Below are 17,824 nucleotides of genomic sequence, written 5' to 3' on the forward strand. Positions count from 1 at the left end.
TTATTAATTAAGTAATTATTTAACAAATGAAAGATAATTAAGTTAACTGACAAGGGGGTTTAGAGATACAGTAAAATACTAATTCAAATGCAGTAGCTCGTAACTAATACTGTGGAAGCTGGTGAAAAGATAATTATACTCGTGCAGGACTTTACAAGAAGCTTTAATATGAATGCTGAGGACATGCCCATGGTGCAAGTTATGAATTGTAATGTAGGGCTCTGTGATTTTTATTCCTTAACTGTACACCACGAGTACAAAGTTACAAACATCTTATTTTCCAAACTTTTTTTAATGCCCAGTTTCAATTGCAGAGACATGAAATCAACACTGAATAAGTTTTATCAGAAGGAATTCATACAGTCAAGTTCAGTTATTTATTAAGCACATGAAAAATGAACAAACATTGATCGTGCTGCACAATTAAATCAAATGGACTTAAATAACAAGGGAAGAGGCATAAAGTGCACACAAACCATAAAGTCACAATACACATAATACTTTTAAAGATATAAAATTATTAATCTGACCAACAACAAGGACCTGGACTGAGTAAAGGGAGAAAATTATGTTTTCCAAATGTTGCCAAAGAAGAAGCAAGAACTAAAATTAACTCATTCAAGTCAATTATCAGACTGGTCAATCAAACAGACAGGACCAGAACAATGTTAGGTTTAAAATCCTTTACTGTAGCTTTAAGTGTATCAAGAATAAATTAGCATGAAAACAAACACCTTGGAAAGCAAACACCTTCCGGCAAACACCAGTTAAAAACATAATATAATTAATTTGGAGCACTTTAACAGAGGTGCTGATTACACTGATGATTAATATCTGTGTGGGTCCATTTATTCTTATAACCAGCTAGACAACTGTTGTAATGGATGATAATTGTAATAGTGTGGGTATTTGTTGAAGTTATTTTGTCTTGAGATAATTTTCCTTTTGTTGAAAGTGTTTTAATTGCCTCCATTTCCCTTGCAATATTTATTCCTCACATTTCTCTGTCAGAGCGAAGAGCGAGGAGGCTTCCAAGTTTCAGTTAAAAGAATATATATATATATATATATATATATATATATATATATATATATATATATATATGTGTGTGTGTGTGTGTGTGTGTGTGTGTGTGTGCGTGTGTGTACCTGCAACAACTGGGTTATGTGTGATAACATTACATTTACAGTACATTACATAACATTTAGCCAATTCAGCAATCACTTTAGTCCAAAGCAGCTTACAAATGAAGTATAACATTCAAGCTTCTGTGACATGAAACCCTGGCCTACATATTAAGTACTAAATTAATTTAAATCTGTTCAAATGACAAAGCAGAAAAAGAGCAGGAACAGCTGTACAATGCAAATGATAACCTGAAATGTATAGTTTAGGTGCTCAGAAGAAATGATGTTTTCAGCAGATTCTTGGAGGTAGACAGGATTGCACCTGCTCTGATTCTTTGGCAGCTTTTTTCATATAGCTGGCTCTACTCCTCTCTCATGCCTCCTTTTGTTACATAGTACAAACAGAGAAACAAGAGCAGGGCTAGTCTGTATGTTTGTGTTTTGCTCGAGTACCTTAATTTGTAGTCACTTTCTGACTTGTTTTGATTATAACATTCCTTGTGCTTGTTCTGGAGTTTTGTCTCACCGCCCTTCTCTGGTTGTTTCTGCTTATGCTGTTGACGTCACGGTGCTGGTCAGGAATCAGAGGGATGTGCATTATCTTAAGAGCAGTCTGGACTTGTATGCTCAGGCTTCTTCAGCCAAGGTCAACTGGAGCAAGAGTGAGGCTGTACTGGTTGGACAGTGGGCTGACAATCCCATTCCTATGCTACCTTAACACCTCAGTTGGGGGAACCAGGGGTTGAAGATTTTGGGTGTTTCTTTGGGGAGTGAGGGTTTTCAGAAAAAGAATTGGGAAGGTGTCATGGAGAGAGTGTGTGCTAGGTTGGCCAGCTGGAAGTGGTTGCTGCCTCAGCTGTCCTACAGGGGTAGGGTTCTAGTGGCTAATAATTTGGTCGCCTCAACCTTTTGGCACAAATTGATCGTGCTGCCACCACCGGAAGGCCTGCTTGAGGACGTACAGAGAACACTTTTTCTGGTCTGGGCATCGCTGAGAGCAGCGGTCCTGTATGTCCCGGTCCAGCAGGGGGGACAGGGCCTGATTGACATTGTCTCTCTTGTGACAGCCTTCAGACTACAGACAGCCCAGAGACTGCTCTATAGTTTTGGATCTCCATGGATGGACACCGCCTGTTGTTGCTGAGGAAAGTGGGGGGCTTCGGCTACGACAAACATTTGTTCCTGCTCCAACCACAGTCTTTGGATCTGACGGGCTTGACACCTTTCTACCGGTCAGTGTTGCAGGCATGGCAGGTCTTTTGAGCGGGAGCCTGTCTGTTCTCCTGGGTTCTGGTTGTTTGAGGAGCCCCTGCTTGGAAAGCTGGGTGAGTTTGATTGAGTCTACCTCATTAGCATGAAGGTTTCAAACCTACGCTCTCTGGTGGCTGTCAGGGGGTCGAGGTGGACTGAGTTTTTTGGATCTGGGGTGCCCCCTAAAGCCTGCTGGCGGTCCCTGTACAAACACCCCATTGATAAACGGTCTGGTGAACTTCATTGGAGGGTTGTGCACGGAGCCATAGCCACTAACAGGTACCTGGCACACCTTGATCCTAACACAGGGCCCAGGTGTCCTTTTTGTTTCCAATTAGAAATGGTTCACCATCTTTTTGTTCAGTGTTTACGGCTGATGGGTTTGTTTGAGCTTTTGAGGGATTTGGCTCAGGGGTTTGGAGAACAGTTCTCTTTCAGTTATTTCGTTTTTGGTCCTCGGTACTCGGTGTGTAAAAAATCCGTTCACTCACTGTTAAATTTCATTTTCGGTGAGGCTAAGTTAGCCATTTGGAAGACCAGAAGGAACAGGATCAAAGGTCAAGGGTCAGAGGAGGTTCTCCTGGTCTTCACCAGGTTACTGGCAGCTCGACTCAGGCTGGAATTTGATTTCTATAAACTTACAAACAGGTTGGAGGAATTTGTGGAATGTTCTGTGTTCAGTTATGGAAAATTGTTTGGTTTTCAATTTTTGATTTTATTCCCCTCTTTTTTTGCTGTTTGTTTTTTGTTGTCGTATATGTGAATCTTTTTCCTTTGCTATGTGTAGCCTGAATTAACTGGCCTTTTAAAAAACTTTCTTTCTTTCTTTCTTTCTTTCTTTTTCTTTCTTTCTTTTATTGTTGTTTTTTGGTTGTTGCAATTCTGTTTATTTTTTTTTACATGTAAAAATATACTTCCTGTAGGCAGCAATCACAAGGATGATCAGGATGTCAATAAATATTGCCTTTCCATTTCTTCACACATATGCACACACACACACACACACACACACACACACACACACAAAAGACTATTCTGTTCAGCATTTTCTCTGCCGTAGAAAGCCATGCAACCGATTAACATAAACTATGAAAATCAGAAATGGTTCTGACTGCTGAAACAACAATAATCTCACAGTAAAAATAGGTTGTTATATATCTGTGGATCAAATTCTGCCACTTCACAGTTTGCAATAATATACAGACATTATTAGGAATTAAACACCAAACATCTAAATGTGTCATTTACCATAAATGGACATTTTATGCAATTTTACCTATTGTAACAGAAAACAGTGGTCAGTTTTCAAAAGCTCATCTTCATCTTTGAAGTTCCGCTTAAAAATCAAACAATCATTCAGACCCCCCCCACCCCGGCATTTCTTCTTTTTTTATTTATTATGCTCACACATTTTCCTTAATGATCACTGCGTCCTCTGAATGTGACGTGTGAACTCCCAAACTAGACTGCAAGATTACACCATCTGATCTGATATTCGTGACAAGTTGTCCACGTTGTTAACTTGAGTTGACATGGACCTCCGGCTGTCCGAGCTCGCTCTGGTCCTCATCCTTTCTGTCTGATTGTGCTGTTGGCTGGAAAAACTGCAAGAGAAGGCAGATTTAAACTCCTCCCGGAATTTTCCTGGAAACACAAAAAGATGTTTCAGTATGAGAGCTTCAAAACTTTAATGCAATTGTGAACATCTGATAGTTCTTACCTCACCTTACACCAGTGGTTTTCAAACTTTATCTAGCAAGCCCCGCCCACTCCACAATATATATTTTTTTCTTTAAAGGTGCAATAAGCAAAAATGTATTATTTCTAGATTATAGGAATTAAAAATGGCTATGTGAAGAACTAGAGGTGGATTTTCATGTGGAGTATAGCACAACGTTACACACTGTGTCTATGTGTTGATCCCAGCCGCGCGTTCACCAGCCGGTCCGGCCACACGTTGATGTATGTTCATGTGAATCACCACCTCCTCTCTCCTCTCAGAGCCTTCGGCCCTCTCCCTATAAAAGGCTTCAACCAGCGAGCAATGGCAGCTCATATTTTTGAAGCGAAATGGTGGAGAGTGGAACAAAACATTCACCAGAAGACAACCAGGATCTGACATAACCGCTTTAAAATAACGCCGCTGTTCGCATTTCAAAAACATAAAATGATTTGGCAGAGTGAAAGTTTATTAACTATGTCAAGAGCACGTTCACCTCCAAAGATCATTACTGTGTAAAATGCACGTCACAGTTCGGGTCACGGGTTATATATGTCAGTGGATTGGGTCCAGATTTGGGGGTAGATAACCACGGGTAATGGATCACATAGTAATTATCATAACAGTGCACCTAGATTCAGGTTGAAAATAACTGGACTCTTGCAGGACTGCTCAAAGCTGGAGGTTTAATTTATTCAGCTTTCCAAGTTCGAGGCTGAGATGGGCCAATTTAACATCATTCATAATCCGTTCTATATCAGGGCTAGTATGTATTTTTATTTAGCAGCATTTTCTACTTGTGGTGACCAAGCTTAAAAGTTTCATCTTAAAAAAAAAAAAAAAAAACTGGTGTAGCTTGCTGATTAGGGGGATGTAATGAGAAAATGTCTTTTGACACATTTTCTGCAAACCTATGAAAAAGATTTCTGCCTTCTTTCATCCCAGTGACCATTTTCTCTATTTCTCTCCATCTCGCTCATTTTCCGTCTGGAAGCGTGATTTGTTGTTTGTAGCCCAAAAAGCGTCTGAGAAGTGCATTAAGCCTTGTTTCCACCACTGAGTCCAGGTTGGTATTGAATGGTTTGGTCTGGTAATTCTGATCTCTGTTGCATTTCCACAGTTATTCTTCTTGATGTTTTTGTGGCAGCTGGCAAAAATGAATTGCTGCATTACGAACTAGTCCCCCCAGCCCCCAGTGAATCACTGCCTTAGACTAGAAACATACAGTATATGGTTGATGCCAAACTCATCACTAGAGGGCAGTGATGAACTTACTTTTTCTGGATGAAATCAAAGAGACAAAAAACTCACCACTCAGGAAGTTATAGATGATGGGATTTGCTGCACTGTTGGCATATATAAGCCAATGCGAGAAAGTAAACCATGCATACACTGTCTCTCTGTCATTTGTGTTCTTGAAGGTACCGAAGACTCTAAAGGTGAAAAAAAATTTTGAAATATAAACATCAAACAACAATTCATTGGTTAAAATATACAGCATCAGTCTTGTAAGATGTAAGACAAACTCTGATCTAAACCAGCCTCTATTGTGGAGTTTACACTGATCTCTTTGGGTTTTAATCCAGTGAGCAGCAGAGCCAAACAGATTATTACCTTTTCATAACATTGAGCACGCTGATCGGTAAGTAGCAAACAGCAAACACAAAGAGGACCACCATTAACATGCGAGCTGTTTTGCGTCTGGCTCTGACTTGTTTTATTTCAGCACAAACTGTGCTGGTCCTAACCCTCACGGATTCTCCCTGTCCTGTACTCGGAGTGGAGCACTGGATAGACCTCCACTTCCTCTGAATCGCTGAAGTGTTTCCAGGAATCTGTTGATTAAATAAGTGCATAGATCAAAAAAAGTGTAAATCAAAGGACCCTCAATTCCCAGTGAGATTAATGTTAAACATAGGTTTGTGGGACCATGAAGCAGGAATTAGGGCTTAGCAAGGCCAAATCAGCTTTAGCCCGGAGTTTTCAGTACCATTAAGGTGGTTCTTACCAGGGTTACATACAATCAATTCACTCGAGAAATTAAAAGAAAACCTTGGTGTGTAAACAAAAGAAGGAACATTTCTCTCTCCTGTAGTGAGACATTGATATGGAGAGAAAATCTACTCAATATCATCGTGTGTCTGTAATACATTGTGTGTGAACTAACTTATGTGTACCTTTGGGTACTTGTAAACGTGTATTCAATTGCACAATCAAATTACTAGAAATTACAAACACATACACACACACACAATAAACTTACATATGCACATATAATTTTGTCAGTTACAAAAATGCACAAGCATTATTATTTTGTCCAATAGTTTTGTGTTCAAAAATGCTTCTACACGTCGAAATCATTAAACACGCGTGCATAAATCACCTGGTATGCACAGCCAAAACTGCATTTACTCACAGCTCAGTTTATACGTGCACAAGGGGTTTTGAGACACACAGGTTCATGCGTGGAGGGTGCTTTTAACTGCTGGCAGAAAGCTGGGTCATCTCGATTTTCATCAGATTTTTTTACAGTTATTTTAAAGTGGGAAAGACACTGTACATCACAGAACAGTTTTACAAATCATGTATTACTCATACAAGTGCCTAAAGTTACACACAAATTAGCTTACACAGTTCAAGAATTATGTATCACATACAGTAATATTGAGTCAATTTTCTCTCCATAGAGGAAGCTGTGCTGCTTTTAGCCAGTATTCTAAATTTCAGTGCCCAATATTTGATTTGGCTTATAGTTTGTTTTTCTTCTGATTTAGTTTCTAAATATGTTAATCTTTAGTTAGTCAATTTTATCTGGCCATCTGGTGATAGCATGACTCTGACATCAATTCTCATAGTCAGATTCTGAAAGCAGCCTGGCCATTTTTACCTTGCTTTGTATAGTACAGGCCCCCGATGAGTCATTTTTTAACAAACAAAATACTGGAATACGCACCTGTTGAAACCACAGCTTGTGGCATATCTGTATATACGCCAGGACCATCAAACACAATGGTGCAAAGTATGTGACAATGAAAAAGCAGGTGTGATACATCTTCGGGTAAATCTCAGCTGTAAAAAAGAATAAAAAGTTTACGATACAGTACACAAGAGTGTACTTCATGAATTAGTAATCTCTTGGTTACTACTGATGATTAATAATTGACTCCTACATTGCTCTAAATTGAGGACTGGGGGAGATAATTATGAGTATCTAAAGACATTACATCTGGTTACACTACTGTAATTCTTCTCAATAATTATTTAAAATCAGGTTGTCCATAATTGGTCCAGAAAATTTTTAGTATGTTTGTGTGCTGTAACAAAGAAAAAATAAAACGCAACAGGTTGTATTACAGAGCTCATTGATCTTTGTACTTATTTAAATAGCTATGTTTGAAAGGTATGCAGTCACTGTAACAGATGGCAGATTTTAAAGATAGACACCACAGAACTTTAGCAGATTTTCTCAGCGATGCACCCTGTATCGACAGCTAATTCAGCATCTGTTTTGAATCCTCCTTTGAGCTCTCTTCATCCAGTAAAAGTCAGTCTTATCTTTTGCTTTGTCCCTTTCTCTATTTTTTTTCCCTCACTTCTGATAATGTTTTCTTGTGTGTTTTTGATGATTCAGCCACAGTGCATGTTTGAAACAGCCAGTGTGTATATGTCTGCATGCTAGCACAGGATACAGTGCATAAAGTGAAACTCTGCTGCAACATCACACAGCATACTGGAAGAAAAGTGAGGCACCAAAACTAGACACAATAGATGTTGCTGTGCCATCAAACGAGACCGGAGTTCAGAAAATTACGTAACGCCTCTTTAAAACCTTTGCCAATTGAATACTTCAGTCTAACAATAAAAGGTACGAGTTATATTGGTCTACAGTTTTATATTGTAACAATTATGTGCAAATTTTTTGTGCACACTTAAATTTTTGTATACAGATTCCATCTGGTGACACCAATATTAATTGTTCTAATCCTTGGCCATAACTCTCTCCTCGCATCAGAGTGCAGTCCACCCCTCTGAAACCACACTTTGTCCACCATTCACTCCTGTTGCAGCAAGGAAACGGAAACAGAAAAATGCTCACAAATTGTTTTACAATCTTCATTTTTCAAAGAGAAAAAAAATCAACTGAACTTTTTGTTACATGTCACATGAGACACATCACACACAGGCCTATGGCTCACATCTCCCTGACAGATGAAATGGTGATCTTAAAGATAATCATCAATCCTGTCATCCTTATATATGGACACAAGTTCTAGCTCATCATATACCAGAACTGCTCTAACGACTCAGTAGGTGTTTTTATTCTGAGCAACCCAGAAATTTGTGGTGGAACTGAAAAGACTGTGTGATAAGAGTACCCAGTTCAAACTTTATTTGGCCAAATATTAAGACTTGACAAGAGTGCCTATTTAGGTCTGGTCATACAGTTTTCATTGGGAAGGGTTTAGAATAAAAAAAAACACATTATGGCTTCAACATTTATTATGTGGTTATTTGTTAGAGTAACATCCGAGCTGCTTTGTGAGGCTTGGTTCCTCTCAGCACATTTTAGTTACAGAGTCATCCTGACTGTCTCATCTGAAAACCACCAGAAAAACTGCCTTGTTAGTGTTCATCAATTTAGCTAACACAATGCATAGAGTCAGCACACAGTTTTTTTTTTTGTTTTTTTTTTTTCACATTTCACAAGACTTGTAAAAACTAACCTCCCCAATGCTCATCGCACACCGTGAACAGACTTGTCTTGTTTGTGAGTTCAGGTAGCAGGCTGCTGCACTCCATGACAATGGCCTGTGGAATCATGATGATGCACGACACAAGCCAGATGGCAACAATACTCTTGCGAGCCCTCTTGGCCGTGCTCTTGAACATAAGCGGGTGACAGATAGCGTACCAACGGTCTTGAGCAATGCAACTCAGTGTTAGTACTGAAACAGAGACGGAGATGGTCTGTGGAAATATATAAAGAAAAACAAATTAGAGAGCAGCAAAAAAATTCTTGGAATGCTGTTTTCAGTGCTTTAAACTCAGACATCAGAAAACAGATCTTATAGCTTCTTATCTCATTTTCTTGGGTGCTATAATGACACAAAAACCAGAATTTTCTGTCAAATAGTTTTTTTTATACTAAGGTATTCTAAAAGACAAAACAAGGATCATTTAAAATATTCACCTTTCATGTGTCATTAATAGAGGAGAGACTACTCTAGCCACTACCTAAGTTATATACCTGCTTCTCCATGCTAAGCACTCAGGAGAAATTGAACCAATGTTAGGCCTGTTGCATGTTACGTTTCCAGTGCAAATGTTTGAAATTGTAATGAGTCCATGAATTATTAAATCTTTCATGAAACCTGTGATGATTTTCTTTGGAAAATAAATACAAAGGTCAATGTCTTTGACATGTCTAGCAATGCCTTTGCCAGCAAATTTAAAAGAATCCTTCAAGGGTAAACAAACCAATTCAGCTCATTTCTGGTTCTGCTAGGGGTTTTCTCTTGTTAAAAGTGATTTCTTCATCTACTGTCTCACCACCCTGAGTATGTTGAGGTTCGGTATTCATTTTGTTTTGCATATTTAAAATATACAGTTGATAGAAATAAAAGACAGATGATACAACACAGGAAGAGACAAAACAAACAAAACAAAAAAAAAAAAAAAAAAAGCCAGAACATGCTTATAACAAGCCTCTACCAATAACAAAACAACTGTAATTAGATCTTTCAAAAAAATATAAAACTAGACATCAAAAATTGTCAAATCAAAGTGATGTTAAAATGAAAACATAGATATATAAATATTATAAATCAGTAATCACAAACATCTCTTAAAACATTCAACATTATGACACTCGTTTGCTAAATGAGTAATATTAATCCACAATATAACCCCGATTAATCCTATTTAAAACTGAAGATGAAGATCTGCTGATTGTTGAGTTACGTTAGAATGGACCTTTTAAATAACTAGGAAACTTGACAAAAATGACCAGAAATCTTTACTTTGAATGAATACTTTCAATCGAAAAAAAAAAAAAAAAAAAAAAAAAAAACACAAATGTGAAAAGTATTTATATTTTAAACAGGGAGAATTTTAGGTTCTTAAATGAAGGAATGGATGGAGCAGGTGAGTCCCTTGTGACTCCATTTTTGTGTTTCTGTAGGACCAAGATTTTGTGAAGAGTGGTTGAAAAAGTATTTTCCCAAATTATTATACAGTGAGAGAGACAGGAATAAATAAAGCTATAATAAAGAATGAGCTGACAATTTGTGGTGATCAGGTAGCTGATCTTCTTTATTATTCCAATTGATTTATTAACTTTAGAACTAACCCAATCTACATGTTCTCTCCAGCTTAAGTTCTCGTCAACAATGACTCCCAAAAAACCTTTTCTTGATGGTGTTTGAGAAAGTTCACTTGAATCAAGTTAAATTTTTAAATACATCTATTGGTAGAGTTTTGCCACTAAAAATCATATAATTGGAGTTTTTAAAAATATTTATAGATAATTTATTTATCAATTTTAACCATGTTACATGCTCAGCTAAACTAGTTTTAAAGTAGCCTAATCTAAGTGAGAGAGAAATAGTATTGTATCATCAGCAAACATAATTGGGAAAAGATTTTTTTTTAAATAAATTGGAGAGATCATTAATGTAGATAAATAATAAAGGTCCCAAAATAGAAACCTGCAGGATGTGCACAGAGTAATGAAGCCATGTTAGTCACATTCATTCACACAAACTGCCTTCTATTTGAAATATAATTACTTAACCATTTGAATAAATAAAATCATGAAAATCATATTTATAAAGCTTTCCCAATAAAACAGAACGATCAACTGTGTAGAGAGCTTTGAAAAGAAACAATTTTGTCCATTAGATGTAGGAGAGCCACATACTGTATGTACTGTATATAGAATAATGTTTGCAAAATCCATATTGATCTTTGTGGACAACTGAATTTGTTTCTAAATGTTCAACAATCCTTTAATAAAGTATTTTTCCAATGCTTTGGGAAAACAAAGCATGGGTCAATATTACGTAAAGCAGCTGGGATCCTCTGCTTTAAATATGGGAATATAGGGTATAGGGTCAGCACTTTCATGTCCTGACCCAAAATACTAGCTTTCAGTAACTGATAAATAGATAGATATAGAGGAATAGGATATAGAAGTATATAGAAAATTTAAATAAGGATGTGCAGAAACAAATAAATTTAAGAAAAATCAATGTGTGAACCAACATAGAAAATTTAAGAAAGTACAATAAAATGGCAAGTGGATAAAAGCAGCAGGTAAAGCCTGCTATCTAACCAGGCTCTTCCCTGTCTGCCAGAGAGTTATTGAAGAGTGATAAAAAATGTGGTAGGAAAGATTTCCTGCATCAGTCTGTACGATAGCAGAGCATCTCAGTCTGTTAGAGAAGGAGCGCTGCTGTCTGGTGGTGGAGAGGATGGTCTGGGTTATTCGAGATGGAAACCAGTTTGTTCAGCAAATTTTTATCTACCACAGTTTATGCTGGAGAGGCTGCAAAATTACCTGTGTAACTTCCTTCATAAGAAAGGCTGGTATGTTGTCATAACCAGCTAATGATGACTTCAATAAACCAATTAAATCACTTTGTGTTTGACTATCTGGTGGGTTAACAAAAAAGAGATAATGTGATAATCTCTAGGAATAAAGGCCAAGGGTGATCCATGATCACAAAGAATGAACACTGATACCCCACCACCAGGTATATTATCCAACTCGAAGAACAAAAACTCAAAACTAATGTTTTAGTAATAATAACTAATGGACAAATAAGTCAAAATTACATAATACTTATGTTTAAATAAAAGGTAAAAAGTATTTGATAGCATAGACACATGTATTGTTAAACTAGGCTTTATTGTAAAACCTGCACAATAATAAGAGAAAAAAAAATCTATGTCAGTATGATGATCAAACTGCAAAAAACTCATCAGTAACAATCAAAAGGATTAAAAATTTGTGTATCAACATTAGGATTCACACTTTCCATAAAGTATGTTAAAATACCCAATGAAAGATATAAAACTTCTGACTAAAACCAATGACAACCAAAAATGCTGTATAAATAAAGTGTCATTAAAGTCAATTTGTGCAACACCACCTCTCTCCTTTGAAGATTGCATTGCTGTGAGCTGCTCTTTTTTCTTCAGTCAGATGGCCTCAGGGAAATACTCGTTGATGCCAAATCCTTTTAGAAGCTTGATTTTTTTTCCATGACTGTCTGTTTGTCCATCGGTCATGTAAACCTGACAGTTATGGGTTGTGGTTTTTGGGACGACCCCTGCTTCCCTGCCCTGTGGACCCAGTCTAAGTTCCAGTTTTGATACATCCAGCTTCAGCTTATCACTAAATATTTTTCTATCTTATCCTTCAGATTCAGATGACTTATCCTTCCTCGATTCCAGCATTATAGCATTTGTGTGACTTTTTAATTAGTCCAAGTTGTCTGAGAATTTTTTGAACTCATAAAATCATCAAGCTACTAGTTTTACGCCACTTCCAGGCGCAGCCTTTAAGTAGCGAACCTGATTTGCCAGCTTGTCAGTCCCTTTTTATGAGTCAATGCACTCCTCAGTAAGAAAGTAACTACTGGCAATCCTAAAAATCACTAGAATTTGCTAAATGATGTCATTATTTTGTTATTGTTACTGTATTCTCATTGACCAGGCAGTGTATACTCCCTGGCTGACAGAAAACCAGCAATGTGCTAATGGTCATTTAACATTTGGTTTGAGATTTGTTCAGGATTATGACACGGCTGAGTTTGTTGACCATGATGCAAACATTAGAGCAACAGGGAAACCTGTATACAGAAACAACTGACCAGAAATAACTGTACACTGCAATAAAATAACTACAATACTGCACTGCACTGCATAAAACCTTTTGCAGGGCTATGCCAGCTCTTTAAAAGGTAGTTCACTGAGGATTTAGAGGTGTTTTAAAAATCATTATTCTGCAGCAGAAGCCAACCTTTTTTCATGCCCAGTTTTGGATAAAATAGAATTCATACTTTCCTCTACCAATTAAATGTACCACTGGTTGCATCATCAGCCCATAGCATAACATTGCACCACTACTCAGGTCAATCTTTCTGAAAGTTGTCTGCAGCCTTTCAGAAATTTTGATATAACTTTTTAGCGATCCTTTGAGCAATAATCTCAGAATTTTGTTTTGATCTTCCAGAATTTACATTGACTGTTTACTGCTTTAACAGTTCTTAACGAGCTCCCTGAAAACATTTTTGCTCTGCAGATGCTTATAGGATTTGAATCCTTGTGACTGGAGGTGAGGGGGCTGTATTTACACAACTTAAAGGTGATGGGAAAGACACGTTCTGATTGGTGATGTTGGCTCAGTTTAGGCATAAAAAGATAATTCCAATAAGATTGTTAACATCTTAAAGTAGATGAGACTTCTGCATATAGAAAACTGATAATGGCTGGGTCTCCTTTTATTGATGAAGTAGGTCTAAGGTACTGCTGAAAAGATTTACAAAGTAAATGTTATGACACATTTCACTGTTTATTTAAGCACAAGTAGGTTTCTTAACCCACAAGGAGGGGAAAGATTTAATTAAGCAAAACAGCATTTCTGATGGACATCCACAAGAGGAAAATGGAGAGAGCTCTGCTTAAGTAATGATTTTCATCTCTGTGACTACAGACTTATTTCTAGCATTGGTTGCACTAGTGTGCCTAACTTTTTAATTTCGGTGCACCAACAAAAAATTTAGTTACACCCTGATTTTTACCGCATTGCTCTCAGCAGCTCATTTTAATACATTCTGAGGATTGTCTTTAGATCATTACACATTTATGATATAATAACTATATTAATATAATTAAATTCATAAAAATGATGTAATGCTAAGGAAACCGCTACCGAACATTGTCCTTGTCCCTTAAATCTCTTTCAAAACCAGCAGAAACCTCCTTATGGAAACTTAAAAACTATCATTTTTTTTTTCACATAAATAAAAGTTATTAGACTCCTCCCTGAGCCGCCACCTTATTGTGGTGGAGGAGTTTGTAAGTCCTGACGATCCTAGCGGCTATGTTGTCGGGGGCTCATGCCCCTGGTAGGGTCACCCATGGTAAACAGGTGTCTAGGGGAGGCACCAAATCACGGCTCAAATCACCCCTATGATGAGGAGGAAGCAAGGACCAAGCTTGCCCGGACGTGGGTCACCGGGGCCCCCCTCTGGAGTCAGGCCTGGAGGTGGGGCACGGAGGCGAGCGCTTGGTGGCCGGGCCTTTGGGGCCTGGTCGGGCTCAGCCCGAAAGGGTGACATGGGCCTCCCCTCCCGTGGGCTCACCACCTGCAGGAGGGGCCATAGGGGTCGAGTGCAGTATGAGCTGGGCGGCTGCTAGAGGCGGGGACCCTGGCGGTCTGATCCTTGGCTGAAAAAGCTAGCTCTTGGGATGTGGAATGTCACCTCTCTGGCAGGGAAGGAGCCCGAGCTGGTGCGCAAGGTTGAACAGTTCCGGCTAGATATAGTTGGACTCACCTCGACGCACGGCTTGGGCTCTGGAACCACTGTCCTTGAGAGGGGCTGGACCCTCTTTCATTCTGGAGTTGCTCCCTGTGAGAGGCGCCGAGTTGGTGTAGGCATGCTCATTGCCTCCCGACTTGGCGCCTGTATGTTGGGGTTTACCCACGTGGACAAAAGGGTAGCCTCCCTCCGCCCTCAGGTGGGGGGACCAGTCCTGACTGTTGTTTGTGCTTATGCACCAAATAGCAGTTCAGAGTACCCACCCTTTTTGGAGTCTTTGGAGGGGGTGTTTAAGAGCACTCCTTCCAGGGACTCCCTCGACTTCAATACTCACGTGGGCAATGACAGCGAGCCCTGGAGTGGTGTGATTGGGAGGAACGGCCCCCCGATCTGAATCCAAGTGGTGTTTTGTTGCTGGACTTCTGTGCTTGTCATGGATTGTCCATAACGAACACCTTGTTCAGGCATAAGAATGTCCACATGTGCACTTGGCACCAGGACACTCTTGGCCGCAGTTCGATGATCGACTTTGTAGTCATGTCTTGGACACTCAGGTGAAGAAAGGGGCGGAGCTGTCAACTGATCACCACCTGGTGGGGAGTTGGTTCAGATGGTGGGGGAGGATGCCAGTCAGGCCTGGCAGACCCAAGCGTGTTGTGAGGGTCTGCTGGGAACATCTGGCAAAGTCCCCTGTCAGAAAGAGTTTCAACTCCCATCTTCGGCAGAGCTTCAACCATGTCCCGGGCGAGGTGGGGGACATTGAGTCCAAATGGGCTGTGTTCTGTGCCTCTATTGTCGTGGCGGCCAGCCGCAGATGTGGACAGTGGACCAGCTCTACACCCTCTTCCGGGTCTTTGAGGGGGCATGGGAGTTTGCCCAACCAATCTACATGTGCTTTATGGGCTTGGAGAAGGCATTCGACCGTGTCCCCCAGGGACTCTTGTGGGGGGTACTCTGGGAGTATGGAGTGCCGGACCCGCTTGTACGAGCTGTCCGGTCCCTGTACAACTGGTGTCAGAGCTTGGTCCACATTGCCGGCAGTAAATCAGAATCGTTTCCAGTGCGGGTTGGACTCCGCCAAGGCTGCCATTTGACACCAATTCTGTTAATAACTTTTATGGACAGAATTTCTAGGCGCAGCTGAAGTGTTGATGGGATCTGGTTCCGTGGCCTCAAGATTGGGTCTCCGCTCTTTGTGGATGATGTGGTTCTGTTGGCTTCATCGGGCCGTGATCTTCAGCTCTCACTGGAGCGATTCGCAGCAAAGTGTGAAGCGGCTGGGATGAGAATCAGCACCTCCAAGTTTGAGGCCATGGAAGGATGAAGTGGGAGATCGACAGGCGGATCGTGCGGCTTCTGCAGTGATACGGACTCTGCATCTGTCGTGGTGAAGAAGGAGCTGAGCCAAAAGGCAAAGCTCTCGATTTACCGGTCGATCTACGTTCCTACCCTCAGCTATGGTCGCGAGCTGTGTGTAGTGACCAAAAGAACAAGATCGTGTATACAAGCTGCCGAAATGAGTTTTCTCCGCAGGGTGGCCGGGCTCTCCCTTAGAGATAGGGTGAGAAGCTTGGTGATCCGGGAGGGGCTCAGAGTAGAGTTGCTACTCCTCCACATCGAGAGGAGCCAGATGAGGTGGCTCAGGCATCTGGTTAGAATGCCTCCTGGACACCTCCCTGGTGAGGTGTTCAGGCACGTCCCACCGGAAAGAGGCCCCTGGGAAGACCCAGGACATGCTGGACGGACTACATCTCTCGGCTGGTCTGGGAACGCCTTGGGATTTCTCCGGATGAGCTGGTGAATGTGGCCGGGGAGAGGGAAGTCTGGGTTTCCCTGCTTAGGCAGCTGCCCCCGCGACCCAACTCTGGATAAGTGGCAGAAAATGGATGGATGGATGGATGAATAAAAAAGTTATTAGAGCTCCTGATGAACAGTATTCTTAACTGTGATAAGATATAACAACATTCCGCACATAGACTGTATATAAAATATGGACAGAGCCTCCGTGACATCACCCGTAGGTTTCTGAAAAGCTGAATTGAAGCTCATTGGGCAGTTCCCACCACCGCCATCTTGGCAGCGTCATGCGTGTTGTCATTCCCGGAAAATCCAAAAACGGGCAAAGAGGTGGTGCTGAGAGGGAGACTGTGAAGGTGGTGGTGAATGATTGACTCCCATCAAACTCCAGGCTGCCTGTAGCTAAGAGCTAACCCGGAGCTAATGGTAGCTAACCAGCTAACAGACGTAGACAGGCTAAAGCTAAGGCACGCTATTAGCCGGTTAAAAACCGAGGTTGTGCTGCACTCTCCCTTCTTGCAGCGGATACTGGATACCTGTCAATCAAAAGAACGCGCCCCTAATTTGCCGAATTTCAAGATTAAATAACATCCAAACGGATGAGTTAGAAAAAAATTCACCTCCCTTACAGTTGTCATGATGATAAACTTGACCTATTTAATCTTAAAATGGATTTTTGTACCAGACTTTAAACATGTTGCCGTGAAGTTGGCCTTTTTTAACAAGGGAGTCTATGGAGATTGATTCTGTTTTGGAGCCAGCCCCTAGCGGATGAGGGGTGAACTGCAATTTTTTGCACTTCTGCATAGGCTTCACATTTTACCAGTAGAGGTTGCCACTTGATCACGTAACAGAAGAAACTGTAACGTGATCATCCTTCAGCTGTATGCATGTTAAGAAATCATGAATGAAACCTGTTACAAGCCATTTGAAATATACTGTAAGTGGATTTGTTTTTCTTCTTTTTTTTTTTTTTTTTTTTTTTTTTGTTTCTTTTTTTGTCACTGCCTAAACTCATCTGAGAAATGACAGACCTTCAACAAGCAGGGACAACACAGCATGGGTAACTTATCAAAATACCACATGAAGTCATTTGCCAACAGGGACTTGCATTCTCCTGTTGTTCAAGGCAGCAGGAGGCAAGTATTGCAGCAGCAGGAATGACAATACAAAGCATACAACACATATTAAAAAACAGGATGAATGTGACCATGCAGACCTTCAAAGAAGATCCTTCATCATTCAATTCTCTGAAGTTCAATATACAGACGTGGACAAAATTATTGGTAACCTTTGGTTAATGAAAGAAAAACTCACAATGGTCACGGAAATAAGTTGAATCTGACAAAAGTAATAATAAATAAAAATTCTATTAAATTTAA

General features: G+C 40.0%; 1 protein-coding gene across 1 annotated transcript in view; it reads right to left on the reverse strand.

The window, feature by feature from the left end:
- Positions 1 to 3,300: 3,300 nt before the first annotated feature.
- The window catches only part of hcrtr2 (hypocretin (orexin) receptor 2), a 45,487-nt gene continuing 30,963 nt past the window's right edge, over positions 3,301 to 17,824 (reverse strand). Inside the window, exons 3-7 of the mRNA XM_042010572.1 lie at positions 8,823 to 9,066; positions 7,052 to 7,167; positions 5,713 to 5,933; positions 5,410 to 5,531; positions 3,301 to 4,022 (exon numbers count right to left, since the gene is read on the reverse strand). Coding sequence (XP_041866506.1) covers positions 3,853 to 4,022; positions 5,410 to 5,531; positions 5,713 to 5,933; positions 7,052 to 7,167; positions 8,823 to 9,066 — 873 coding nt within the window. The 3' untranslated portion in view covers positions 3,301 to 3,852. The remainder of the gene's footprint in view (positions 4,023 to 5,409; positions 5,532 to 5,712; positions 5,934 to 7,051; positions 7,168 to 8,822; positions 9,067 to 17,824) is intronic.

This window comes from Melanotaenia boesemani, chromosome 16 (genome assembly GCF_017639745.1).
Source record: "Melanotaenia boesemani isolate fMelBoe1 chromosome 16, fMelBoe1.pri, whole genome shotgun sequence".
In the NCBI taxonomy this organism is placed as follows: Eukaryota; Metazoa; Chordata; class Actinopteri; order Atheriniformes; family Melanotaeniidae; genus Melanotaenia; species Melanotaenia boesemani.